This window comes from Leguminivora glycinivorella, chromosome 1 (assembly GCF_023078275.1).
Source record: "Leguminivora glycinivorella isolate SPB_JAAS2020 chromosome 1, LegGlyc_1.1, whole genome shotgun sequence".
Lineage (NCBI taxonomy): Eukaryota > Metazoa > Arthropoda > Insecta > Lepidoptera > Tortricidae > Leguminivora > Leguminivora glycinivorella.
In genome coordinates, this window is record NC_062971.1 from 29,257,613 (window position 1) to 29,285,498 (window position 27,886).

The 27,886-nt window shown below is 37.2% G+C and overlaps 2 protein-coding genes across 2 annotated transcripts; one reads left to right on the forward strand and one right to left on the reverse strand.

The window, feature by feature from the left end:
- Window positions 1–2,432: 2,432 nt before the first annotated feature.
- Window positions 2,433–12,680, reverse strand: LOC125227252 (NF-kappa-B inhibitor cactus). The gene is made up of 5 exons (XM_048131515.1): window positions 12,100–12,680; window positions 10,686–11,005; window positions 5,682–5,770; window positions 4,245–4,460; window positions 2,433–3,461 (listed from the first exon to the last, which is right to left on the reverse strand). The coding sequence occupies exons 1-5, from the start codon at window positions 12,495–12,497 to the stop codon at window positions 3,408–3,410; spliced, it is 1,077 nt and encodes a 358-aa protein (XP_047987472.1). The 5' UTR covers window positions 12,498–12,680; the 3' UTR covers window positions 2,433–3,407.
- A 2,482-nt stretch (window positions 12,681–15,162) lies between these two features.
- On the forward strand, window positions 15,163–16,157 carry LOC125229911 (DNA replication complex GINS protein PSF1-like). The gene is made up of 3 exons (XM_048134856.1): window positions 15,163–15,379; window positions 15,471–15,535; window positions 15,617–16,157. The coding sequence occupies exons 1-3, from the start codon at window positions 15,308–15,310 to the stop codon at window positions 16,065–16,067; spliced, it is 588 nt and encodes a 195-aa protein (XP_047990813.1). The 5' UTR covers window positions 15,163–15,307; the 3' UTR covers window positions 16,068–16,157.
- The last annotated feature ends 11,729 nt before the right edge of the window (window positions 16,158–27,886 follow it).

A 27,886-nucleotide genomic window follows, 5' to 3' on the forward strand; every position in this document is an offset into this window, starting at 1 on the left:
CAGACTTGAGAAACTATGTAAGATATACTATATAGTATACAGGCCAGTAGATATCAGTCCACGTTATCTCTTGAGTTGGCAAGTCTTTCAATTTAATTTGTGACATTGTATTTAAATTACTTTTGATTAGTTTCAATTTTGTTGGCCAGCCCATTCGATGGAAAAGCAGGGCCGGATTAAGGGTAGAGCGAGTGGAGCGGCCGCTCTAGGCGCCACATGGTAAAGGGGCGCCAAAATCGAGAATGTAGAAAATTCATACAAAAAAATATACGTTGCGTGGGGGCGCACATATCACAAAATGGCTAGAGGAGTCGAAAATGAATCCACCTATTGAAAATCTAGATTTGTAATTCAGATTAAGTGGAAAGTTGCACCACATTGCCATTCATAAGGGCGCTGTTGCTAGGGCGCCGTAAAAGGAGGATTCTAGCCCTTGACGAACCACATTGTTGTGCGGGGAACGGCAAAGTTACGTCGCTATCCAAATGCAAAAATATGAGTCTACCCGATAGTCTAAAGCGGAGTTCCTCATAAAGCCAAAGGCGCAAAACGTCTCAGAGAGGCGCAATTTTGTGAGTCACAGCAGATGGTGAGCGAACTTCAAAGCACTCAGATCACTTAGTGGCAAAATACCGAAATGGGCATCCCGACGGTGACGATTGAGTCCGCAATTATAAAAATAATAGTGATGGCGAAATATAAGGCCTAAAAGTATGTTCCCGAACATATTAGGCGCCCTGTGAAGTCAAAATGCCCCAAAATATGTCAAAGACCGCAGCTCTGCAGACGATGAAAGCTTGAAAGGTCGCGGATTCCCCGCTGGCGGGTTGTCTTAATAAATCAGGTCAATAGGAAAAAAATTCGCGCTCGCTTCGCTCGCGCTTATAATTCATAATTTTCTTCTTTTTTAGTTAGGACAAATTCCGAATCTGCTTTCCTGACTTGGCCACTATAGTGCTCCATTTTGTTTGTTATTTTATGAACATGATATCCACGTTCAGCCACACGTAACTATACTAGGGAGCGACTACGAAAGTTCAACCTGTTCAACCATTTGTCCCTTTCGTACTCTGTATGATGAAATCCATAAATTCTGTATTGCGTTAATCTTCAAATTACGGCATCATCATCCTCCTTACGTTATCCCGGCATTTGCCACGGCTCATGGAAGCCTGGGGTCCGCATTGACAACTAATCCCAAGATTTGGCGTAGGCACTAGTTTTATACGAAAGCGACTGCCATCTGACCTTCCAACCCGAAGGGTAACTAGGCCTTATTGGAATTAGTCCGGTTTCCTCACGATGTTTTCCTTCACCGAAAAGTGACTGGCAAATATCAAATAAGTTCAGAAAAACTCATTGGTACGAGCCGGGTTCGAACCCGCGACCTCCGGATCGAAAGTCGCACGCTCTTACCGCTAGGCCACCAGCGCTTACGGCATGGCATTACTATGAAAAAAAATTTCGCGCTCGCTACGCTCGCGATTAATTTTCCTACATAGTGAAACTTCATCCCAAGGGCGCCAAAACTCAAACTCGCTCTACCCTGATCGAGTGCACGGGCCGGCGCTGTGTATGTAATGCTTATTAGTACGGCTTCTGTTTACTCGCTTCAAGTCAGTGACATGGTCCTTGATACCTGGGTGAATCAACTTTTTCTTGCCTGTTATTGCCATGGTTACGGCCCCCTGAGTCACGCTGGTTTTATGAAAAATTATGCTACTGAAATTATGCAAGCATGCATGCAGTCCATGTTTGTAGGTGGCTAATGAAGAAAAAGGCTTGTTAACACCAGAAAAATGCATGTTTTCATAGTTTAAGTAGCATATTTTTGCATAAAACCAGCGAGACTCAGGAGATCGTAACCATGGCAATAACAGACAAGAAAAAGTTGATTCACCCATCTGTAAAATATGTATCCTCGTGCCGCCATCCTTATGAAATTTTTGCTAGGGAATTTAGACCCTAGTCGTATTTTGTACAATTCGTCCGAACTATTTTAAAGGCAAAAATAACGCTACTTCATTTGTTTATAAATGAAGTAGACATTCCATTGAAACAATACATTTGGTGGCAAGAGGGTATGAGTACGAATTGATGACTTAACATCATAGCTCGAAAAAAAAGATTATTTTTTATTAGTATATTATTTCACCTTAAGTCTGAGTAAATTGAAGCACCAATAGTAAAGTTTAAGGTAAAAAATTCAATACTTTATTCGAGATATGATCAATAACACAGATTCTCACTTCTGAAACTGTACAAGATGTTTAAACTTATGTTATTGTCGCAATGACTATGGGTGCACCGCTCACGAAGCAACATTCAAACATTAAATATGTGTGTATGTATAAATATATTATGTGGGGCATATGGGTCTATTAGCCTTCACTTCTCCTTTCGAACGAAAGTTAGAGCAAGACAAAAACATGTTTCAGAAACAGTTGTCACGTTTATTTTACTATTTACAATAATTTACACTCATAAACATACCATTAACATAGAAACAAATGATTGACTATTTCAGATACCGGTACCGGCGCTGATCTGATGTATTACTTCATATAATAACAAGTATTTGAGGTTAGATTTTGACATTTATATAATTTCTATAAAAAAAGTTGACCATCATTGCCGCATGGTAGATCTAATTCTGCTTGGACAAATGTCTATCACAACTGACAGTACGATAGTCGGTAGACAGTTCCGTTTGAAGTCAGTCAGCGTCAGCAACGAATCTCGTCACACCCGTTGAAACAAAATGATAACAACGTAGGCTCATTAGTAACAAGTCTAACTACATGTCTTCACAAAATATTATGGAAGACATGTGTTAGCCAATCGGCAGGAAAGTTAAATCCATACAATTATACTATTTAAAATATAAATTCGAACTATGACAAACAGGAAGTATCGTCAACGCATAGCCAACGAATTTGGTGGGTTAATTAAATAATTGTACGCTTGTCTACGCGTCACTCACACCATCCATTCTCAGACTAACTAACGACATAGACTAGACAGACGGACGGGCTCCTATAAGGGATCTACGGAACTCTAATATCACAGTTTGCGTTTAGCAAACTTAAATTTAAATAAATACACAATTATCTTTTCACTTGACACCATAAAATGGAAGGATTAATTCAATTCAGACTCAAATTGCTTTAATCCCATTTAGGTAGACACAATTTAAAAGTTATCGGGATAATTTAGCGTTAAATGATAAGCCACAATAGTCTGAATAGAATGATAAGATAATTTCTTTAGGCTTATTCTTCAAGTGGTAACACAATTGAACGTTTAGATTGCACGCTTGGGCGTTGTCGTGAACGGGCCACCCCTTCAGTCTAACGTAACAATAACGTAAGCGCTCGGTCGCGTTCAATGTTGTTTACTTAATGACGTCACACCGCCACCGGCTGCGACTTGTGTAGCTCCATAAAGTCATCGCCATCGTCCTGTGGGCAAACAAATGTACATTAGTGACATTGGCTCACTGATATGATATAAAAATGGAAACGATCGGGAATAGTACGCCATGTTGTATTATTTATGTATTAGATCAGAATAAAAAATACAAATGGCGGGCTTAAGATTAATCTCCACCAATCAATCTGAGACAAGGACAAAGTAGAGAAGAAGAATCATTGAATAAGTTGCTAACATCAAAAATAAGCCATACAAAAGAGCCGGTTTGCTTTTCACGTTTTTATTTACAGTCTAGTTTATGTAAACACATCTTAGTCACGTGAACAAAAAATTTTTACATTATTATGAGTACGAAAACTAGATGTTTTCGAACGCGTAAGTATGTAGATGTAGAAGTCGATTGTACAAATACTGATAAGGCACTTGCCGTTATATGGAACCACAGAACTTAATTTAGATAGAAGAAACAAATTCATATATTTGTATAGGGGCCGAGCGTGTCAAATTTTGTACTGAAGTTGATTCTTGCCTGTAATTTTAAATATGTCTCAGGCTCTTGATTGTTCATAATTTTTGTGTTGTTGCAATTGAATATCACATAACGAGGCATTTTTTATGTTTTGGTTGACTTCAACTTACAAAAATTGACGCCCGAAAGCTGCAAGCTGCGAGTAAAGACGGACAACTCAGTGGATTTCACTGAGTTCATTTGACACGCTAAGTAGATACGTTTGCTTGATCTATGGTATATATGACATCTGTGTATGGAACTTATTTTGGCAAAAATAAGGCGAATATTGAGGTCAACTCACCTCATCACTCGTGTAATCCTCGTCATCATCATGCTTGTACGCCTTCACGAAGTAGTCGTGTACGGACGTGCGGCGCGACAGGCGCATGGGCGTGCGTCCGGCGTAGTCGGAAGCGTACTTCCACACCTTGGGGCACCGCTCCAGCAGGTACTGAGACACGGCCTGGTTGCCGGACCGAGCCGCGATGTGCAGCGGTGTCCAACCTGAGCTGCCGTCCTGGATGAGACAACATATTTTATTAATTTAAAGGAATACTTTTACATATAAACTAAATTCAGGATTTTAAAAGGGGACTCTTTTTAATCCCTTATTGCATGTTGTTGCTGTTGCGTCAGAAGCTGTCATCTGCCACAAGTGGCTTCGTATAGGTAAAGTATTACGAAATAGAAAGGAAACGGTCTTCAAAGCTTAGTACGTATCTATCGTTAAAAACTTTGTAAAGAACTCGTAACGTTCACGTAATAAATTCGCTCGTTAAGTCAACATTTGAACGACATTAAAATTACCACGAATCAAGAAGCAATTTGGAAAGCACTTAGCAATTGTTCACGAGTCGTTATTTTAATTAATTATATTGCCGTTGTAATTGCTGGAAGCTTTCGACCGCATTGGATTTTCCTAATGTCAAGCAAGAGTAGTTCCCACCTATGTAATATGCAAACAAGGATAAAATAAGTGTTCGTATCGTATAGGCACGTATTAATTACCATCGAGTCGGCTTGACCCTTATAAGGCACAGGGAACATTTATTTCTCACCTAATTTTGAACTTCATTTCACAGTGATATGCTGTTTACAAGTAAGAGCAAGTCAAGGACACCTGTTATCATGAACACCCCCAAAGAAATCTAGTTGGTGTGGAAGTAAAAAACCCGGTATCGTTATCACTTATCAGTATCAGATTAGAGCGGGTTTTCCGAAGGAAAACCTACTCAATGCCAAACAATCGTGTTTTGTTCAGTATTCTGTCACTATGCGCGTTTCCTAGAGAACTAGCGATAGTTAATACAATACGAGATAAATATTTGGATGATGTCAGCTGCGAATGCTGAAGATATTCTTTGCAAGCTCTGGATATAGCAGGCCTTGGTAACTAATTCTGTTTCCATACCGTAAGCCGATAATTGTGAATATAAATTGTCGTCTGACTTATGTCTTTCTCGCGTATGAAATATTTAGGTCCAAATATGTTCTATTTATGATACTTTGCTTCAATAATAACGATACGTGTATCTTTTTAAATAGTCACCAATTCACCGAAGTAAATTAGTAGGTAATTCTGATATAATCGAACTTACAATAAACAAAAACGCAGGCAACGTAAAAATAACTTCTATACATAATCAATTGCAGCTGCCGTAATTAGTGATCAATAAAAGCTAATCACGGTAATGGTTTAATCAGGAATGTGTACGTCTACGTGCGTCACGGAACTCACCTTGGCGTTAATGTCGGCACCGTAGATTACGAGAGTTTGCAGCATTTCTATGTCTCCCCTTTTGGCTGCGATGTGCACGCAAGCTTGACCTGAAACAAGCAAAATATATATATAAAACAATTATTTGCAGTACAATATATTAAACGCAATACAACCAAATGCTTCTAAATAATATCGGCAGAGCTAAGGTGGACACTAGACAGCTGGAATGACATCATGACATGATAAATCACTGCGGTACTACCACACAGGGTCTTGCGTTACGATAAGATATCGCACGATTATTGACACCACCCAAAACAGTTATCTGATTCCAACAAATTTAATTAATCTGTGGAATACCCGCATGTGTTTGATAACGTTTCCGATCTCAATCGGTGATCTCAATTACACCGATATCCAGTTAAGAATTTGATTCGCCATCTATTTCGTAACCTCGTGGTCACGGATGACTGGCTACTACGTCTATTTATACTGAGAAAACACCCGCAAAGGAAATAAACACGGCGGCTCGCTTTTCAGACTGTCCCATGCGAATATTGCTTAAGGACAGATTTACCCGAACATATTACAGCCTCATTTCATTTGAGAACATGAAGTATTATAGCTTGTAGGTTTTTATTACGTGAAATCTAAAAGCTGGGGACTACATGTGACCTACATTTCACTTATGTAACTATTAGAAGATAAGTTAAAACAATTTGTACGAAGAATAAATTCTATTATACATGGAACAAGATTCAAATCCACAAGTTTTCGAACTTTAAATAATGCCTGCTGTGTATTTACCAGCTTTTCTGCGTCATCCAATAACGTTGGCCGAAATCCAAGTTATAAAGAGGACTAGAATAGACAAGCGGACGAATGGAGACCGGTCACTGCTAAATACAATACATTCTATAATAAGTTTTTATTTATTTTTACTACCTACGAACGTCAATGTTGATAGTGCATTCAACCTTGAGGGAAACCCTAACTGATAGCAGTATTTGCAGTTTTATGCGCACTTTGCCAGGCACCTTCGAGTGACATAGCATAGAGTCGCTACTGGCACACAAAAACATACAATTCACACTGAAGATAGGTCTACAATTACGTCACTTGTTACACAAAAACGTTATTTATTAAATAGTCATGTGACATTATGCTTGGAGAGGTCTGTATGTGTGAATTATGAATATTCTACATTTTTTGCATGAACCAGAAGGCACGATCTCGTTAGAAAAGTACGCATAGTTTGATTGTGCTAATGTTAAATGCGGTACTCATTGAGCAACGCAACGTAGACGTGACCGCTGCGATACTATGTATAGATTATAGGTGGCGAGACGCGGCGAGGGGGCAGGTACAGCTACGCAAGCTGGGGTTTTCCAAGCTATGTGGACTGTGGCCCGGCGAGGTGCGCGCGCGACGCACCGCGCCAAATATGGCAATCATTATTTTCACTGTTTCCGTATGCAGATTGCGACGAGTCCGGTTTAATGGACTTGTGATGGAAAATTTTATGGTATCGAGTTGTTTGTTTACCAGGAAACGAGTAGCAAGTTCATGGAAGCTGCTAGCAATATTAATTACAAATAGCAATTGATCTGTGACGCACTTTAGCAGAGCGCACTCGCAAGTAATTAAGTAGAACGATGGTCATAATCATAATCGTTAAGGCAGGTATTTGGGTAAGCCCGAAGCATTAGAGGGAAATCTGGAATTATGACACCGGCGCCGGGGATCCCGGCCGCAAAATGCCATACCAAGAATTTGGATGCATTGCAAAACACCTTGGAATTTCCGTTTCCGTTTAACTTGGGTCAAAGTGTTGATTCACTATCCAATAGGATAAATTAATACCATGAAAAAAGACAAACAGAAGTCACGTAAGCTGTAAACAAAGATGACTAAATAACACTAGTTGTACAATCAATTTACGATCCGTATCCTTTAAATCTCAAATTCGATAATGTCAGTGAAGACGTACGTGAAAGAATTCTTGTTTTAAAATACACATACGGGGTGTTTGACATTGGAAAACCCGAGACTGGGAAACCCAGCGTCCTACAAACGGACAAGATACGCGGCAACGAGGAGCGCCGTTTCGAAAACTATTGTTTACCTCAAAGGTATTATGAAATGAGATTGTTGGCGTGACAAGGGGTAATAAAAGGTTCGTTGAAGATGTGGGGATTGCCCGTCCCTTCCAAGTTTAAAAAGGATGAATGTGAAAGAGGCACAAACATTTAGCAAATTGGTAATAATCCATATTTTAAGATAATAATGTAAAAATAACACCAATTGAAACTGTCAAACTGTTTGTTTAGGCCATGGTGAATGATTTAAGATTACTGTATATATGTATTAACAAAACTTGAATAAATATCTATAGATAGGATATACGTGACGTCAAAAACTACATTATTAATCGATCAAGCCAATCAGCCATTAGAATCGTGTTCATAATTATATTCATTCTAGGAAGTTAGTCGTTTTAGAAAATAATTTTGATAAGAAGCTAGGTCATTGCCTTAGATAACACGGTGATCTCTATAACAATAGAAAGTAATCAAAATTTCGTAAGAATATAAAATCTTTCTACTGACATCGATTGTATAATATAATATGGGTACATAATGTTAGAAATGTTAGAAAGCTGTGGGGCGTGAAGGTACGAAGAGCGGGCGATCGGCTTATATGGGATTTCCAGAAGCTTTTACATAGTCCACTTACTCCCATGGTACAACCAATATTTTGCCTTGTTCTTAACACGTGGTATTTTGCGGTTGACTGGGGTTTCCTACAAAGCAACATGATAACGCATGGGAAAACCCTCTCGCAATGCAACCTAGATAGCTCGTACATGTACCGACACACGTAACGCTCTCTCAATGGAACAATAGCCGGGGTATCCCAGCGTGTGGGTGCGCTCAGGCTGAAACGGTCGTATCTCCGTCACAATTTTACGGTGAAAGGCTTTTTGGTTTTTGGCTGTGAGAACGGAAGGCTTTCACTCGCCAAATGGTTACGCGAGCGGTCAAACGATGCTGGAAATACCCAAATTGCGCGTCTGACACTGGCTTGGACCGGTCCCAAGGGGCCCACACATTCGCACCTTTACCTTACTTATTAAAATTCCGCGATCATCTTAGGAACTATCTCGATCTTTGGGTAAACCCATTTATGCAAATGACGATTTATATTTCGGTTATTGCGAGGACATTGAATAACACTTTGGGTTTCTACGGCGATTTAAAATATTTTGACAGAAACTAATCTCTTTATAATACTATTTGGTTTGGGAATTCCTAAAACCTAGGTCGTTAGATAAAAAAGATATTTACAAAACAATACAATTGTTTTCTTTGTCTAGTATGATTTGATCGCAGGAGAGATTGGCCCTCCGAGTCGAAATAGTCTGATATGCAAAGAGCCTTGGTTCATGGCGGTCACCGAGTAACGTCTGCAAGGCTGGTGACGTAATAGACCTTGGGCCACGTCACCAAGTACGTTCACACGTAAACAATCTAATCGTGTCGTAGTATCCTCAGTAAACAGGTTTCATGCATTCAGACAATTCAATTCATAACAGATCCTAGTGTGCTTCCGTATTTTTTCTGAGCCGATCATCGTGTGAATGCTCAAGGTCCGGATGGACAACCTTTCAATCATGTTTCAATCGTTCTATTCATAATGTCACTGATATCAAATATGTAGGCATACATTTATATTTGATCATAAGGTCTCCATCAAGACACTTTTGTCCTCTTTCGATTTTTTTAAAATGATAGACATCAAAAGACGCAAAATATCATAAATACGCATGTGTAAATTAGCCTGAGGGCGATGTCTTGATAAACACCAAAGGAGGTATACATTATGGTTATATCCATATTTATATATGTATAAGTGAGGTCATCGCAGGAAATAGGTTTGTGATAGGTGTCGTGGTGTTACAGACAGATATGGACGCACTTTTATTGACGTATTTAGAACCTGGTAAAAATTAAATAATCATCCTTATGTGAATAATGTACCTAATTGCCTAGTAATTAAATGGTACCTCGCGTCTCTATCTAGAAGTATTGGCGAGACAAAAACAAACATAGCTCCCGTGTTATGTGTACGACCACTATCGCGAGGGCGTGACCTCTGATGGCGCTGCAAGCGACAACGAACGATAAAAATCAAATATGCAACATATGACGGGTAAAATATTTTGGAAGCAAAAACCAAATCAGTCTTTACCTACTTGTAAATTCTTCTAAACTATAACAAAGCTCTTAACAATTTTTAGGATATTAACTTCGGGTGAGATTTACTTAATAGTTTTACAAACGTCACACATGTTTTTCTTGACTTCAACGTTTCCAAAACTCGTACCTAATAGTTTTAGAAACGTGAAAACCAAGAAAAACATGTGTTGTCTTGAATCAACGTCTAGCAGTATCGGAAAAACCTCGGGTTTTTACTCAGTGAATCAAACGGTGCAACGACCATGTAAGGAGCTTTTAGATGACGAATTACATTGAATTTAATGGTGTAGAATAGAACATTCTCGACGTAATGTTTACTTTTTATAAAATGTTATTACTTTCACCAATCAATCTTTTTGAAGGAAACTATATAGCTACCTACATTTTTAATTATTATTTATGTTATTTGTTCTGTTTTAGTTAAAGAAATTAATGGATTTATTTCATAGCACTTTAATAATATATTGTTATACTTTATGTAAATGTTTAGTACATGTGGTTATCAATCAACCAATTCTGCATTTTGTTTATGATGTCAGTGTACCTATTAAAAGGCTGTCTAGACACTGCTTAGAATTAGAATAATTTCATTGGTAAAGCAAAAGTAGATGCTGATTATTCTAGTTATTAATGTAATGTAAATTATTTAAGTCAAGTTGACTTTGAAATGCAGGGGCGCCTTTGAAATTTCAGTTGTTAACCATAATACATACTTTTTTGGATGGGATTTCTGGTAGTAACTACATAACTTTATACTACTCACCATGATAATTTGTTTGGTTCAACACAGCCTTCTGGTCTTTACGGTCAGGTACAGGGTCTAAGAGTGCAAGTAAGCAGTCTCGTTTCCCAGATTTTACTGCTGTGTGTAGTGGCGTCTCTCCCATGTGGTCTCTGATGGCGAAGGAGGCACCCGCCTTGACAAGCATTCTGGCAATGATGGCATGTCCGCTCATCACGGCTAGGTGTAGTGCTGTGTGGCCATAGTCATTTGTGATGTCAAGCCATGATGGGTGCGGCGCAAGTCTGATGAGCAGTGCTGTTCTCACTTTGCAGCCGTGAACAGCTGTGATGTGCAATACGCTGGGAAAAGAATAATACTATTAATAATGATTACTCATAGCATGGTGTGTCATATTATAATTAAGTTCCTTGAAACTAATATTTATGTTCACACATGTGATTTTGTTAAATTTTATTTAATTGTAAAAGAATGCAAAACATTTTTGATATATGTACCCTTTATGCTATTGGTTCCAGTTTTAGAAGTAAAATGGTAGTTATTATTGGCCAAGGCAAACCAGACATATCTGCAGAAAAGTAAGCAGTAACTTATTACATAATTTAAAATATAGTTCTGTACAGTCAGCTGCAGAGAAAAGTAGACCCCCCTGCATACAAATTTGTATGCAACAAGGTTTACTTTTCTCTGCAGCTGACTGTACTAAAGAAAATTGGCAATTACATCAAAACTGTGATGTTATAGTTGCTCTATAATATCAAACATAGTTATCATATTTATTACTAGCTGGCCAAATATTGCTTCTGGTGTCTACTACTACTCTGGTGTATACTAGTTTCAAAAGAATAAAATAGCAATACCCCTAACTCTATTTACTATGTTATATTACATTAGGAGTTGTAGTGTTTAAAAACTTATTATTAGTGGATTTCTCAAGCTGCCACTTATCCTCCCGAGTCCTAGAAGCATTTATTCTGTTTTTTATTTTATTTGGAACCTTTGTTACTCATTAAACAACAAGGACTGAGAATAGAAACAGAAAGCCACAAATTATAAAAAGTTTAAACAATATATTTTAGGTTGAAGCTTGGATGAAGTATTTTAGTGGCATAGTTATTATAATTTTAGGTTATATTTCATTGTTTTCCATTCTAATAAGAATAGGTACATCATGTTCTTTAACTAAGAGTGAATAATTGTCATAATACAAGCAAACACACATAAACAACAGCTTATCCCAAGGAATGGAATATGATAAAACTATTTATATGTCAAAAGCTAGAGGTCACAAAGCCACAGAGATGTGTTCATATATCAATCCCTTTCTTTACAATGATACATCTAAAATTTTATTATAAACAGAGAGAGTCAATGCTTCCCGACAACATCTAAGAAAAATAATCATTTTTATAAGTTTATATAGGCAAATACTTACTTGTCACCATCTGCATCCTGTTGGAAAACTTTGGCAAGGGGTATTTGCAAGTGTTCTGGTATTGAGGGAGGGCTAACATTAACCTCAGGTGGACTATCAATATCGCATTTCTGCATTTCCGCCTGAAGCTCCCCTACTTTATAATCTAACTCCGTGCTGCCAAGCTCATCGCAAGGTCCCTCCGTCAGAACACCAGAGTCCATTTCAGTTTTATCTGAACTCAACAGTGTCGACGACTGAGGACTCGACACATCTTCGGGATGACGGAGTTCTTCAGAAATAGGACCTGATAAGGCCTCTGAATCCAATCCTCCGCTAATGGGCCCAGACAGATAACCGGAATCTGCGCTCTCCTGCACGGGAACCTTCGTGGATTCAATCACTCTTTTGGCACTCATTTTGATAAGGTTAATTTCACACTTTCACTATTCACACACGTATAATCCAATCAAAATTATAGTAAGGCACTAAAACATATTTGCACAATACACTTAAATTGTAATCGCGTGTTGTAAAATCTCGCTCCTGCTTCACAGCAGGTCCAACGGACACCGATCGCGTTGTAAATGAATTTATTTTATTCCGCAGTGGGTGTTGTCTTTATATAGTTACCACAGATTAAAAATGGGCATTTCCAAACGTCATGCGTTTATCGTTGCGGGACGTTCGAAAACACATTAAGCTAGGAACATACTACGCGGACGTCCGTCGTAAATCGACCGCGACCGCGACCGATCAGTGTGCACGGAACAAAACATCCAGCGAGCCAGATTTCGATCGGACGTCCATGCGCTCAAGGCCACGTCCGCGTCCGTCGATCGATAGTTTGCACGGTTATGTGTAATTTTATTCGTTTATTATATTTAACGGACGTCCGCGTAGTTTGTTCCTAGCTTTAGCTTCTGTCATAGGCTCCCTACAGACAGTCTTAAAAATTCATAATCTCTTGTATGCAATCTGACAGTTCAAACTGACACTGACAAGACACTGACAGATCTGAACTGTCAGATTGCATACAAGTTTTTTTTAAGATTATGAATTTTTAAGACTGTCTGTGGGGAGCCTTAAAGAGCTAGCTATAGTCCGACAAACACAACATTATTTGTTTTATTTATTTAGATAGATAGATAGATAAATCATTTATTTGGCAAACTGCAAACACACACAATATACAGATTACAGAAGACACACAAATTAATCGCAACATAATAAAAAGAGACAGCAATAAAATGAATAAAAGACAGAAAAAAAACAAACAAACAATAGTAAAAAATAAAAGTACAGAATACAACTGTGTGCGTTGCAGCAGGACAAAAGGGTCTCGGCTCAGTTATACGCTTCGCTCTTTCGACCAAAGCACTGATTTTCTGCCGGAACCTAGGTCACATCAGAGTATAATTATATTTAAGTTTTATTGCCAACGTTAAATCGTAAACAAATGTATAGTGTATAGTGTAAGTGTTATGTGCATATCATGAGTTGTTTTCTGAATGATGTAAATGTTAAATGTGTATGGTGTAAAGTAGCAGGTAACTTCACACGTGTAGACCGATTGTAAGCCTCCTAAGACTATCGTTGTTCCCACCAAATCATATCCGGAAATCTGCAACCAAGTACCCGAATGGAATACCATTTGCTTGCTTTTCGAGGAGAATTTTTTAAAACGAATATTAAAAGATTTTTTGGATTTAAGCTCTCTTAAAGGTGGGGGGATATCATTCCAGCACTTGGTCGCAAGATATCTGAAACAACCGGTAAAAGCAATCGTCCTATGAGGATGTGTTTCTAAAATGCAACGTCGAGTGGGTCTAGTGCCGTGTCGATGATGAAAAGAAGATTTATTTATTTTAGAATATAGATACTCAGGTGATTTGCAATTTATAACACTGAAGAGAAGACAAGCAAGGTGTAAATGTCTTCGTGATGCCATGTTTAGAGTCGAACATTTGTTCAAGTACGGCGTGATATGGCTCCTTGGAGGAATTGTGTAGCAATACCGATAACAAGCGTTTTGGACTCTTTGAATTAATCTACGAGTTTTCTGCTGCAGACGAGGTCCGTACACCACATCGCCGTAGTTTAGCTTTGACAGTATGAGCGATTCACATAATGTCAGACGAACTTGTTCAATGATATTTAATTATATGGCAATATAATAGATCCACAAAACATGTACGAAACAGAGAGTTCATAAATTTAAGGCCGATAAGGCCAGCAACAGACAGTCTTAAAATTCAAAATGTAAAAAACAAGAGTGTGTGTGGCAGTCGCGAAATTGTATGGCACTCCGTGCACTCGATCTTTTGTAAGATTATGAATTTCAAGACTGTCTGTTGCCGGCCTAACATTCGTTTCTATTTTTTTTTAAATTTTCTGGAGATGGCTATATGCATAGATTTAGAATTATTAAACTAGATTGTTTAGTTAGGTCAAAAAGTGTGTCCACATGAGAGGTAATTGTTTGGGCTGGTGTCCCTCTCGCACTTGTTGACAATGTCAACATTATTCAGTGACGTCATCACTGTCGTAAATTGGGGATACCAGTCAATTTTCAAAGTTACTACTAAATCTACTAACACCCAATTGAAATTATTTTTTAATTATACAAATCTTTGATTTACTGGCATCAAAATAATTACATTATAATTATTTTCAAATTTTTTGAAATATATAGAAACCCTAGTTTGAATATAACATTAAAATAAAATAAGAAGTTATAAAGTCAGGTAATATACAGATAAAAATACTACTAATATGGGAACCTCATTAACATTGGCAACACGTGCGAGAGGGACACCAGCCCAAACAATGCCCTCTCATGTGGACCGTTTTCGCTAGTCTGATACGATCGACTTTCTGTTTCAGTAATAAGGTTTTATGTCGTATGGCAAAAAATGTGATTGAGCTGTCCCGTGTAAAGGTCTTTGGCTATATGTTATGTATATATGATTCTATTTGAGTCTTAAAGTTTATAGAGTCCATAACATTTTGAACGGACCCCATAATGTTGCCAGTCAAAAAAAGATTGGTAAATAAAACTATCTTATCTATGCTAACGTCATTTGTCATTTGTCTTTTCATGGTGTTTTTATCTGAAATTAAACAATATTTATTGAGGTTTTAAAATAATTAGTAGATACGGTGCCAGTGTTTTTGTTATATTATTGTAACTTATGATTGGTATTAAACTAAAATATTAGTTGTCATAATGTTTGGTGAAAAGGTTTTGGAACTTATAAAAGAAGCAGAAAGAAATCCTGAAACTATTGATCAATTCAATGTACGTAAGATGTTTTATTTCCTTTAAAATTATGAAACTAAGCAATAAAGATAAACCGAAGTGTTATACTTACCATATATTACATTTGCAGGATGAAAAAATACGACAGATCTTGGAAGAAATGCAGTCCCTATTTCAAATGAATATGAATGATGCGTAAGTGTTATAATTATTACATAGATTGAACATATAATTTACTTTGAAATATATTTTTAAGCATATAAAGTTTCATTTCAGAAATGCCACGTCAGAGAACAAATCTCTGTGGACAACAGTGCAAGTACGCCACTCAGCTTTAGAACGTAACAAACGCTGCCTGCTAGCATATTTGTATAGTAGAATGAACAAGATCAAGACTCTGCGATGGGAATTCGGCTCTGTTTTGCCTCCAGATGTAAGAGAATTACTCTCTGATGATGAATATGACTGGTTCTCAAAATACTCCACAAATCTAGCATCATACATGAGATCTCTAGGAGAGGACATTGGCTACAGCGGAATCGACTTGACAGAAAACCTTAAACCCCCCAAGTCACTGTACATTGAAGTGTTGTGTATGGCTGATTATGGAAAGTTAGAGCTTGAAGATGGTGATGTGATAACTTTGAAGAAAAATAGTAGACATTTTTTGCCTACATCTGAGTGCCAAACATTAATAAGACAGGGAATTTTAAAACAAATATTATAATTTTGATATTATCTTCAAACTTAGAGTTTATGAATAATTCAATGGCTGCCCATATTTAAGTAATAAACATTTGCTGAAGTTTGTTATTCATTAATCTTTTTTTTGTCGTAAAAGATATCACCTTCTTTTCTTACATATAAGTCAATTGAGAACATATAAGTTAATTTGACTTTATTCAAGGTTAAATTACTTTACCCACTAGTGGATAAAATGCGTTTTTACCCACTGGTATTAAAGGACAAAACATGTGTTTCTGAGCTAGTGAGGGGAAAAACCTTTACTACGTATATGCTGATGTGCACTGATCTTTGCAAAGTGTTAAGTGTCATCATAATACTTATTATTGTGAGTTTAGTCACTAGTGTATGTTATGTACATATTAGGTTGTACTGTTCCTGGAATAAGTATCGGTTTCCACGGCCGTGGGATTTTGTCTGTTTTTAGACATTTTACAATTTTTTTTTTGAGCAATTTTGCAATTAATTGGTATTCACCGCCAATAATGTTTTCTTGGAATTGGAACCCTTTGAAGGAAAACATTGAGGAAACCCGATTGATCCACTTAATGCCAATGTGACCTACTTTTGGGTTGGAAGGTCAGGTGGCAGTCCTCATTATGCGTTTCGAGTTACGACCAAAGATGTTTTGAAGGATGGTCTTTTAACCGCTTATAATTTTTCACCGAGCCCTACTCGTGTCGACGCCGCGCGCCGGTACTCCGGTAGTACGAGGTTATACGGAGATTTGTGTTCACCAGTCTTCGGCAAAATTAGTAGGATATTGTTTGTCTTATAATACTCGTAGGGTGTACTGGGGAAATTTCGAAGCACAGAAATGCTCGGGTAATTTCGAAAGGGGAATCTGGATGTGATGGAAATAATGGTGACTTTTATGTGACTGTCCACTTTCGAAATTACTACGGCGGCTAAATGGTTAAAGAAGAATAGCTTCACTGCAAACTAACCAGGGAAAACAAATTAAGTAATTCTATTGGTTTTCCGAACGTTAATAGCGATTCCATTTCAGCTTGGGCAATAATGTTGGCTAGCCTTCTGATGACTTGTGTCCTAATCATAAAATTTACACAAACCCCAATTAGTTGTAGCCTAGCTAATAGATAGCGATTACGATAACGATTAACCGGTAGGTCATGTCTGATAAGTACTTAGGTAGGGTCTTACTCTTTCTCTATATTAAGTACCTATCTCCGAAATCCTGTGGTGTGCGCATGTGTCATAACCCGAAAGGCGCTTGGCGCGCAGCCAACGGCTCGACATTGACATGTGGTCGGTGGACTTTCCAACATTACTGTACAGATGTTACAAACATGCCTATCAGGGCCTTTTGGGCAGGGTGAGCCATCACACTTCCGCGCAGGTAACCTGTTCGTACTGATTATGAACGTTTTTGCTACATTAATAATGCCCGGGTTGGAAAAATGATCTGTCAGCTTACTTATGTGTTATCCATTTAAAAACGCCGCCACACAAAATTTGAGTTTTTTTTTAAACTGAATGAATGTATAGGTACTTATTACTTAACCTACTTAAATCGAGGCATTCTTAAGTTTAGACAATGGGAGAATACGCGGGTTATAGGGTTATCGGGGAAATGTACAATAATAATTAATAATATGTCGATATTGTCGGTTGTAATCGGGATCGCGTAGTTGTGATATCAGTGCGGATTGAAATAGCTATAATCGTCAACAATACCAAATATATTCTCCATTTAGGTCTTGTTCCTGAAAACACGTGCTGCTGTACTGTAGGTATGCGTAGGCATAATACTCGTGTGCAGTGTGTACGCATATAATATTATGTGTGTATACGGATTGGCATACCATGAGAGTCCGACATTGACTTGTGGTTGGCTCAGAGGTGGTCGGTTACCACATTAGTTATTGTAAAAACATTTGCAACTTTAGTTTATTGTAGGTAATGCCAGTGGCCGATTGTAAGATCTGGCAGATCGTAAAGATCCTGTGTAATGTTTTGACGGTAGTCACGCTAAACCGCTAAATCCGATAGGCCGGATAATGTGCCTGTTGTTATAACGATTGGCCACTTATCTAATCGTCCATGCTAGTTTCCCTACTCTGCAAAGTAGTTAGCACTAATTACTCAGAATTCAGAAGTCTAAACTCACCTATACAAGGTGAGTTTAGAAATATTACCTAATTACCTACCTACTTCTTTTCTTCAATAAGTCTGCTGTTGCTTTCCCCAACTTCAATAACAAAATGAAAATATATGATCTCATTGAATGGCACTAAAAGCATGCGGAATTCAGGATACTTATATTATAATTAATTTCAAATAAAATAATAAATACTTATACCTAGTAGGTACCTAATCGTAAGTTTTCTTATCTTCAGTTGGTTTCACAGTCAAACAGTATGTTTATTTCGTAAAACAAACCTATTCAAATGTCAGTGATATCATTGGGTTTTGCCGCTTCAGTTACAGAAATAACGAAATAGGTAAGTATTATAATATAAAGGTAAAATAACGTACACGCGTGATCGATGCTGATCGATCTCTACATATATACTCATGTTCGTTATTACTATTACTTATAAGGAAAGTAAAACACAAAAAAATACTTCTAAAAATAGGAACAGAATATGTTGATCGGGAATTAGATTTTATCAGAAAAATTCATACGATTGTTCGTGTAGGTGAGCATTTTCATAATTTGGGTCCCCCCAATTAGCATAAGTCGATAACAAAAATTAACTCGCTGTCAGTTTTGTGACAAAATGTGTCTAAAAATTTACTTTTTTCACATTCTCAATGTACATTATCGCTTAAAAAGTTATGTAACTAACACAAAATCAATATTTTTATTGAAATTTCATGCTTAATTATCGTCACAAAACAACAACAGCGAGTTAATTTTTGTTAACAACACGCTAATTGTGGGGTCCCAAATTCTGAAAATGCCCAGGTAAGTACCTAATGTCTCAACGCATTGAGTAGGCGGTTTCTATTTTTCTATGTACCTATCACGTGCAATAAATTTTAAACAATGTCTGTAAAAATCGATGGTGGAAGTGGTGAATTTTAAGTGACAGTGGGGTTGGATGTACCGGGGGCAAGTTGTTTCATTACGTTCAAACTCATAAAAAAAAATAACGTGATACTAAATTATATTAACCAAAATAATCAGTCTTCAAACTCTTCAATTTGCACTGCAATCCTTAGTAGTTATTCACACTGCTTTCATACGCAGTTCTTAGCCCTGTGATCCTTTTTCTCCGGTTCTAAATTATAGGTTAAAGTTGACCCACGCGCCCTGTAAAATAATCAGTCTTCAAACTCTTCAATTTGCACTGCAATCCTTAGTAGTTATTCACACTGCTTTCATACGCAGTTCTTAGCCCCGTTCTCCTCTTTTACATTTTTACAGAACAGCTACAAACTTCGACGTTTTACGTCCAAGTTTGCACATAATACATGTTCCTTAAGACAACAATGTCGTACTCTTGTATAAACCTCGGACTATCTTGTCAACTATTGAAAATGTAATGTATGTCCCCCAAATAGCAACTAATTTGTTGTCTGTACGTAAGTTAGTATCCAAGAAGGGCCACATAGTTCTATTTTCAAATGACAAGTGTTATATTTTTAACAAATTGCAGCAATGTTTAGCCACTGCTTCTGGTAGTAAAGGTATTTATGTGTTAGATTGTGTAAGTAACTTCAATCCACAGAACAAGAATACCCCAGCATGTGTGCAGAGCCACCACACCCCTACAAGCAAGGAGTACACTTCTTGTGCTGCCGTGGATGCTACGAGGAGCATGATTGATAGCTTTCATAATCCCCTCGGATGTGCCTGCACATCTGGCATGAGACGGTTGTCACATTTAAGCCAAAGCAGGTATGTGTGAACTTCTTAATATGTCCTATGGCTTAAATGCTTCTGTTAAAGATTGTGAGCTAAAGGATTGTGAGACTTGTATTAAGGGGAAGCAAAAGGTTAAAAGTTTTCCTAAAGGTAAAGCTAGAGGGCACAAAAATTGCTTGCATTAGTTCATTCTGACGTCTGTGGTCCTATGGGAGGAGTCAACTTGGGGGGTTCACGTTACATTAGTGACTTTTACAGATGATTTCAGTCGAAAAACATATGGCTATTTATTAAAATATAAAAGTGAAGTTATGAGCAAATTTATTGAATTTAAAAATTTAGTAGAACGACAGACAGGCCATAAGATCTTATGTTTGAGATCTGACGGAGGAGGTGAATATTGTAATAGTAGGTTTGACAAGTATTTAGCTGATTGTGGGATTGTTCATCAAACAACTATACCTTACAGCCCTAGCCAAAAATGGCGTCTCGGAGCGTCTGAATTTAACCTTGGTCACCAAGGCACGGTGCATGCTGATAGATTCTGGCTTAGGCATGCGGTATTGGGGTGAGGCTGTCATGACAGCGATATATATTAAAAATAGGTCACCCACTGCCGCTGTGCCTGGTGCCACTCCAGAGGAACTATGGTCAGGATCCAAAGTGGACCTGAGCCACCTAAAGGTATTTGGATGCAAAGCCTTCTGCCATATACCTGATTGTAAACGTTCCAAGTTCAGTGAAAAGTCCAAAGAATGTATCTTTGTGGGCTATTGTGAGGAATCTAAAGGGTATAGATTAATTGATCCCAAAAATCCTACTAAAGTCATTAAGGCGAGATTGTACATTTTATTGAAACTGTGATGAATGATTCTAATATGAATAATAATATTCTAAATAATGATGTTTCAATGAATAATAATATTTTAAATAATCATATTATTTTAATTAATGACAATGTTTTAAATAATGAGATCTCCCAGAATGATAACAATTTTAATAAAGAAATAGTGCACAATAACAATGATATTGTACCCTATGACTCATCCAAACATTATAATGTTTCAGAAACTTCAGTGTCGGAGCCCTGCGCTGGTGATGAGGCAATGCAGAGCCAGCTTCATCTAGCGATGGTGGGGAGCAGCGTGTGGCGCAGTCGCCAACAGAAGGCGGTGCTGAGAGTTCAGAGTGGACCATGAGCCCACCTGACCACCAGTTCCTGTCGTGCAGTGATGGTGAGGAATCTGAGGAGCAGTCGCCAGCATCTGAGCATGATGTCATCGCTCAGCCAAGCACGGGACGCCCATCAGAAGTACACGGGGTATCATGCCCAACAGGTATGGTGATTATGATTTATCCCTTATGGCTCATATTGAATCTGAGCCCCTTTTCTATCATGAAGCAATGGCATCTGATAACTGTGATAATTGGAAAGCTGCAATGCAAAAAGAATATAATGCTCTTGTTAACAACAATGTTTGGCGGCTAGTAGACCGACCAAAACACACAAACATTGTAAAGTGTAAAATGGGTATATAAAGTCAAAGTGAAGCTTCTCCGAAAAGACAAATATAAAGCTCGGTTAGTTGCTCTCGTGGTTTTTCTCAAAGAAAAGGCGAAGACTACAATGATGTTTTTGCTCCCGTCGTGAGACATTCTACAATGAGAATTTTATTCTCATTGGCGAATGATCTTGATATGGACATAAAGCACATTGACGTGGCTAATGCATTTCTTAATAGTGAACTCGATGAGACAATTTATATGGAGCAACCCGAAGGTTTCATTTCTGACCCAAATAAAGTTTGTTTATTGAACAAAAGCCTGTATGGCTTAAAGCAAGCCAGTAGAATGTGGAATTTGTGTGTTAATAAATTATTAGTTGATAATGGCTACGTGCAAAGCAAATGTGAGCCTTGTGTGTATGTAAAAAGGTCCAATAATAAATTATCGATAATAGCTAAATTATATTAACCGTTCTCCTCTTTTACATTTTTACAGAACAGCTACAAACTTCGACGTTTTACGTCCAAGTTTGCACATAATACATGTTCCTTAAGACAACAATGTCGTACTCTTGTATAAACCTCGGACTATCTTGTCAACTTCCGGCACTGCCCCAGGCCCCCTGTGAGAGACTAGCTTTCGTAGTCGGGGATGCTCATATAACAATCAAACACGAGTTACAAGGGATCAAAGGCATTGATAGTATGAAGACAATTATTTGGCACTGTGGCACAAGGTAAACTCACACTGCCCTGTGTGATAGGGTAAGGTAAGATTCAAGTCGTATGTGTGGGCAAATGTCGGTCAAGAAAATTATGAAAATAAGTACCTAGGATAGTAATACTATATTAGTAAGTATAGGTACTCTCGTACCTTATGGGGCAGGAATCAAATATAATACACAATTAAAGTGTAGGTATCTCGGACAAGAATAGCATCCGCTCCCTTTTGCATTTCATTTCATTAAATCGAAATCATCATCAAAGTTGTCTACGTGCGTCGGCTCCCAGCACGCCTCCCTAAAGTTCGTGATGGGGAAGACATAAAAAGTGTAGGTAGGTACCTGTGGATACTTTATTTAGACTACGTGATCGATTGTACCTTTCACAGGGGGTGAGTTGTAGGTTGTATAACTGTAACAGTGATACGTCTGTTTTCATCAATGAAGTGTCTACAGACAGAGTCTACAGACTACCGCACCACACTGATCAAATTCATAAGTAGCTGAAACACGTTACTACAATAAAATTCAACGGTAACTTTCATTTCAACAGACCCATTTGAATAACAAATAACCAGACGGTGCTACTTTATTATTAGTAGGTAGCTCGAAAGTTATCCAGACTCGTCCCCGGTCAGCGTTTTACCTAATAAGATACTGCAACTTGCGCTATAACTTAATTTTATGTGACATTAACGTGTTTTGCTGATAAATCGACAGAGTTCGCCGCCGTTTCATGCTTAGCTCGGGTGTCGTTCTAATACCTAGTACAGGCGAGGCGAAATGTTGAGGTTGGGAATCTGGGATCGTGTAAATCCATTGTAATGCGTTAGTGGAGCGCAATGATGATGGCGGTGCGCCGGACGGAGCAGAATGCGCGCGGATTGCGAGCGTATTCAGCGCGCATTCTGCACATGGTAACTTCTAAGCCTATATTTTGCAGATTGTAAACTTCTAATAAGCATCGAATGACACATAAGAAATGAAAACAACAATTTGGGATAAAACAATTAGCGAAATGGTTAGCATTTAATTCATATTCAGACAAGTCCGCTCACAACGCGCATTGTGTTATGTGTGACCGCGTGAGCGTATTCAGAACGCCCTATGTTTGGCGCAAGGGCAGTCCAGCTTTGTAGTCAGGTGTGGTCACTTGGTCAAATTCTAAGGGGCTGAGTTAACCTGTCCCAGGGGATCCACACAGTCAATTTATAAGTGCTGCTCTGACCCCGGGAGGAGATCATGGCCCCCCTCCCCTGGATCTGAGCGTGATTCTAAGACCATTTCCCTCTTTAAATTTTGGAATGAGAAATATTTATGGTGAATTTTGGTTATCGGTGGTGTTCGATGTTCGTTGTGTTTCGCAACAGTGTTGGTTCTCCAGCAAAGTAACGGTGTTTTAAGACTCATCGGTAACTATGAACACGTTGAAAAATCTAATTACGATTTGCGATTAATATACGGAGACACGTAGAACATGCGTAGAAGTAGTTACAGTAGTTAGCCTAGCAATTCAGATGATGTTGTTGCGAATGCCTGGTCCTACGACATAAGTGTAGTAAGCATTATTTAATTAGGTACCAACATTCAAACCGACTAAAGCATATTGAACCTTAATAAAACCGATTTGAAAAAACAGATTTGCCTTTACAGATACTTACTTCACTAGGTACTTATATTTTGCATAAACATGAGAGCTTGACAGAAATTTCAGACTTTAAGACTCAGATGATTTAAAACTGGCACAGGATCGGTTAGGCCGCGCCCGCGCCGCCAATGGGAATAAATGAAAATTGTTAAATTCCGTCGGATCAACTTTGTCGCCCGATTTAAGGGGTGTTCTGCATATTATTAATGGCTTGTTGCACCACTTGCACCTGCAAATGGCTGAGCGGTAACTTGATTTATAAGAGTTTTGCTTTATTTTTCAGCTTGTTCGCTTGCAGTTTCCCCAAAGTTTTACTTTCCGTGTTATTCGAGTTATTGTTACAAATTGCTTGAACAATCTTGCAACTTTGTTTCGTTGAGTAAATCTACAGCTTTTATTGTTTCATTAGACTTTTATTTTTTATAATATCACCTCGAGCTACATAAGTACCGACTGGAAGGTACCTACGTTTCGCTGAAAAAATATGTGGCTAATTTTTTAGCTGATCTGCTGATCTAATAATTCAAATAAAAATTATTGCTAAAGGGTTTCAGCGAAAATTTAGTTAAACAGGTATCGCAACATTTTTTACGAACACAATCTTGGTGTCTAAAATGTTCAATTTAAAATGCAACTGATCACGTGAAGGCATCATAAATCATCTTGATAAACCATGATAGTTACAATCTGGATAAACCCAATTATTTTTCACAATTGCGTCGCTGCTCTTGTAACTAAAAGCTGAAGTGAAGTAGCGAACGTGGGTTTTCCAATGATAATAAACGTTGAACAGGTGCGTCTGATGCTTATTAATAGCGACATAGACAAATTCTAAGTGCGTTTTCACATTATCCGATCCGATATCGGATATAGGACCGACATCCTATATATCAAAGGCACCATCTTTGATTTTTGCTTCTGACATCCTTCCTACATCTGATATGGGATCCGATAGGTAATACAAACGCTCAAGTCTACAGGCATGAATACCTTGCGGGTTACTGTGTTCATAACCTAGGTACATAATAACCCAGTTTTCAAAGTTCCTGATTGTTCTGTCAGGGAATACCGGGTAATGATAATTTGGTCGAATCTATCAGTAGGTATTATTTGTCAATACAAGGTTGATAGTCATACTTGTTATGGAGAATTTTTGGCCAAAAGCTGCACTTTTGGATGGAAGCAAGCCGCTTTGCATGGTGATAGTAGACATCATAGTAAACGATTTTTTTCGAGGATATCGAAATTTCATCCCTTAGGAAGCCGAGCGTAGCGAGGTGTTTTATGAAAATAAAAAAAAATCTATCTTTTTATTGTATCGTCCGATTTTGATAAAACGTATCTCAAATGAAAGGTATTGATTTGTGTAATTTAAAAAAAAATACAAAGAAAAAAAAATTGAAAGAAAAGTAAGAAAAAAATAAAAAAAGTAAATTTACGTCTCGCACTGAATAACTTCAAAGAATGACGGACAAAATGTACAATGTCGATATACGAGTTTTTTTTAATCGAAGACAGATAAATTTTTAGTTGAAAACTGAAGACCGCATCGAAATCAGATTAGCATTTTTTAAGATACAAGTTGCCAAAGTTGGGAAAGATCGCTTTATACTCGTATGGCCACTTTGAAATTCCTTTGCCAGAAAGTCAGAAATAATATGTTTTTCTGACACAGAAAAATACATAGTAACAGTACACATCAAAATAAAATTAAAAATTCCGAGGATATTATAATTTCATCCCTTAGAACGACGAGCGTAGCGAGGTCGGTTACGAAAACCGAAAAAAAAATCTTATTTTTTTGTACGTAGTCCGATTTTGACAAAACATGTTTCATTTGAAAGGTATTGCTTTATGTAACTTAAAAAAAAATATTGAAAAAAATTGGAAAAAATGTAAGATTAAAAAAAAAAACCTTAATTTTCGTATCACTCTGAATAACCGCAAAAAACGGTAGACACGGTGTATAATTTCGATATATGATTTTTTTAAATTAAAGACAAATAAATGCATGATTATAAACTAAAAACCGAATCGAAATCGAATCAGTAGTTTTTAAGATGCAAGTTGTCAAAGTTGGCTTAGTTTGTTTATATGGTCGCTTATAAATTCCTTAGGCAGAAAGTCAGAAACATTATATTTTTCTTACAGTTAAAAGTATGCATAGGTAATAGACATCATTATAAACATTTTTTTACAAGGATATAAAAATTTCATTCCTTAGAAACCCTTTGAAAGACGATCCAATAAAAAAAAACTGCCTTTTTTTTTGTTTTTCGTAACAGACATCGCTACGCTCGGCTTTCCAAGGGATAATTTTTTTATATCCTCGTAAAAAATTGTTTATTATGATGTCTATTACCTATGCATACTTTTAACTGTAAGAAAAATATAATGTTTTAGACTTTCTGCCTAAGGAATTTATAAGCGACCATATAAACAAACTAAGCCAACTTTGACAACTTGCATCTTAAAAACTACTGATTCGATTTCGATTCGGTTTTTAGTTTATAATCATGCATTTATTTGTCTTTAATTTAAAAAAATCATATATCGAAATTATACACCGTGTCTACCGTTTTTTGCGGTTATTCAGAGTGATACGAAAATTAAGGTTTTTTTTTTTAATCTTACATTTTTTTTCCAATTTTTTTCAATATTTTTTTTTAAGTTACATAAAGCAATACCTTTCAAATGAAACATGTTTTGTCAAAATCGGACGACGTACAAAAAAATAAGATTTTTTTTTCGGTTTTCGTAACCGACCTCGCTACGCTCGTCGTTCTAAGGGATGAAATTATAATATCCTCGGAATTTTTAATTTTATTTTGATGTGTACTGTTACTGTGTATTTTTCTGTGTCAGAAAAACATATTATTTCTGACTTTCTGGCAAAGGAATTTCAAAGTGGCCATATAAAGCGATCTTTCCCAACTTTGGCAACTTGTATCTTAAAAAATGCTAATCCGATTTCAATGCGGTCTTCAGTTTTCAACTACAAATTTATCTGTCTTCGATTAAAAAAAACTCGTATATCGACATTGTACATTTTGTCTGTCGTTCTTTGAAGTTATTCAGTGCGAGACGTAAATTTCCTTATATTAATTTTTTTCTTACTTTTCTTTCAAAATTTTTTTCTTTGTATTTTTTTTTAATTACACAAATTAACACCTTTCATTTGAGATACGTTTTGTCAAAATCGGACTACACAATAAAAAGATAGAATTTTTTTAATTTTCATAAAACACCTCGCTACGCTCGGCTTCCTAAGGGATGAAATTTCGATATCCTCGGAAAAAATCGTTTACTATGATGTCTACTATCACCATGCAAAGCGGCTTGCTTCCATCCAAAAGTGCAGCTTTTTTTTCATAACTAGTATGACTATGAATGATAACCCAACTTTGACCCGTGGAGTTTTTAAGTAGAATTTAATTTATTTTTCCTCCAATATTGTATTACACCAATTCCAAAACAATTTTGAACTGGGGTAATCCAATATTTGAGAATTGTTTATAACAAAAGCATAATAATAATTTATCCTTTATGAATTTTAATAAATACTTACTCGTATCTGTGAACTGAAATAAAAAAAATCCCTATAGCATATGCCTCCTTTAAAATTCATAGGTATTAATAGTTATTTGTAATACAAGGGGGCAAAGTTGTATTTTAACGCCGAGTGTGGAATTGAAAAACGAGCAAGTGAAAGGATGCTATCGTTGAACCACGAGCGAAGCGAGTGGTTCGAGAATAGAATCCTGAACTTGCGAGTTTTTTAACACACGAGAAGTAAAATACATTTGCACCCGAGTGTAACACAAAACTTTTCCCCTCAATATAGCGAGGAAACTACAACGCAAAAAATGAGTTTGTCACAGCTTCCAGTAGTTCCACAGGTGGTAAATCATCTTTATTAGAATTAAAAGGGATTTAATTAATTAAAATTTAGAATTAAAAGGGATTGAAGTAATAAAAATTTAGAATTAAAAGGGATTAAAAGGGATTTTCCCCTCACTAGCTCGGAAACACGTGTTTTGTCCTTTAATACCAGCTGGTAAAAACGCATTTTATCCACTAGTGGGTAAAGTA

Coding starts and splice junctions, on each gene's coding strand:
- LOC125229911 (XM_048134856.1), top strand. CDS start 15,308: ATGTTTGGTGAAAAGGTTTTGGAACTTATAAAAGAAGCAGAAAGAAAT. Junction 15,380..15,470: donor AAACTATTGATCAATTCAAT/GTACGTAAGATG, acceptor TTACATTTGCAG/GATGAAAAAATACGACAGAT. Junction 15,536..15,616: donor CAAATGAATATGAATGATGC/GTAAGTGTTATA, acceptor GTTTCATTTCAG/AAATGCCACGTCAGAGAACA.
- LOC125227252 (XM_048131515.1), bottom strand. CDS start 12,497: ATGAGTGCCAAAAGAGTGATTGAATCCACGAAGGTTCCCGTGCAGGAG. Junction 5,771..10,685: donor GAACCAAACAAATTATCATG/GTGAGTAGTATA, acceptor TGCTTGTTTCAG/GTCAAGCTTGCGTGCACATC. Junction 3,462..4,244: donor AGGATTACACGAGTGATGAG/GTGAGTTGACCT, acceptor GTTTGCCCACAG/GACGATGGCGATGACTTTAT.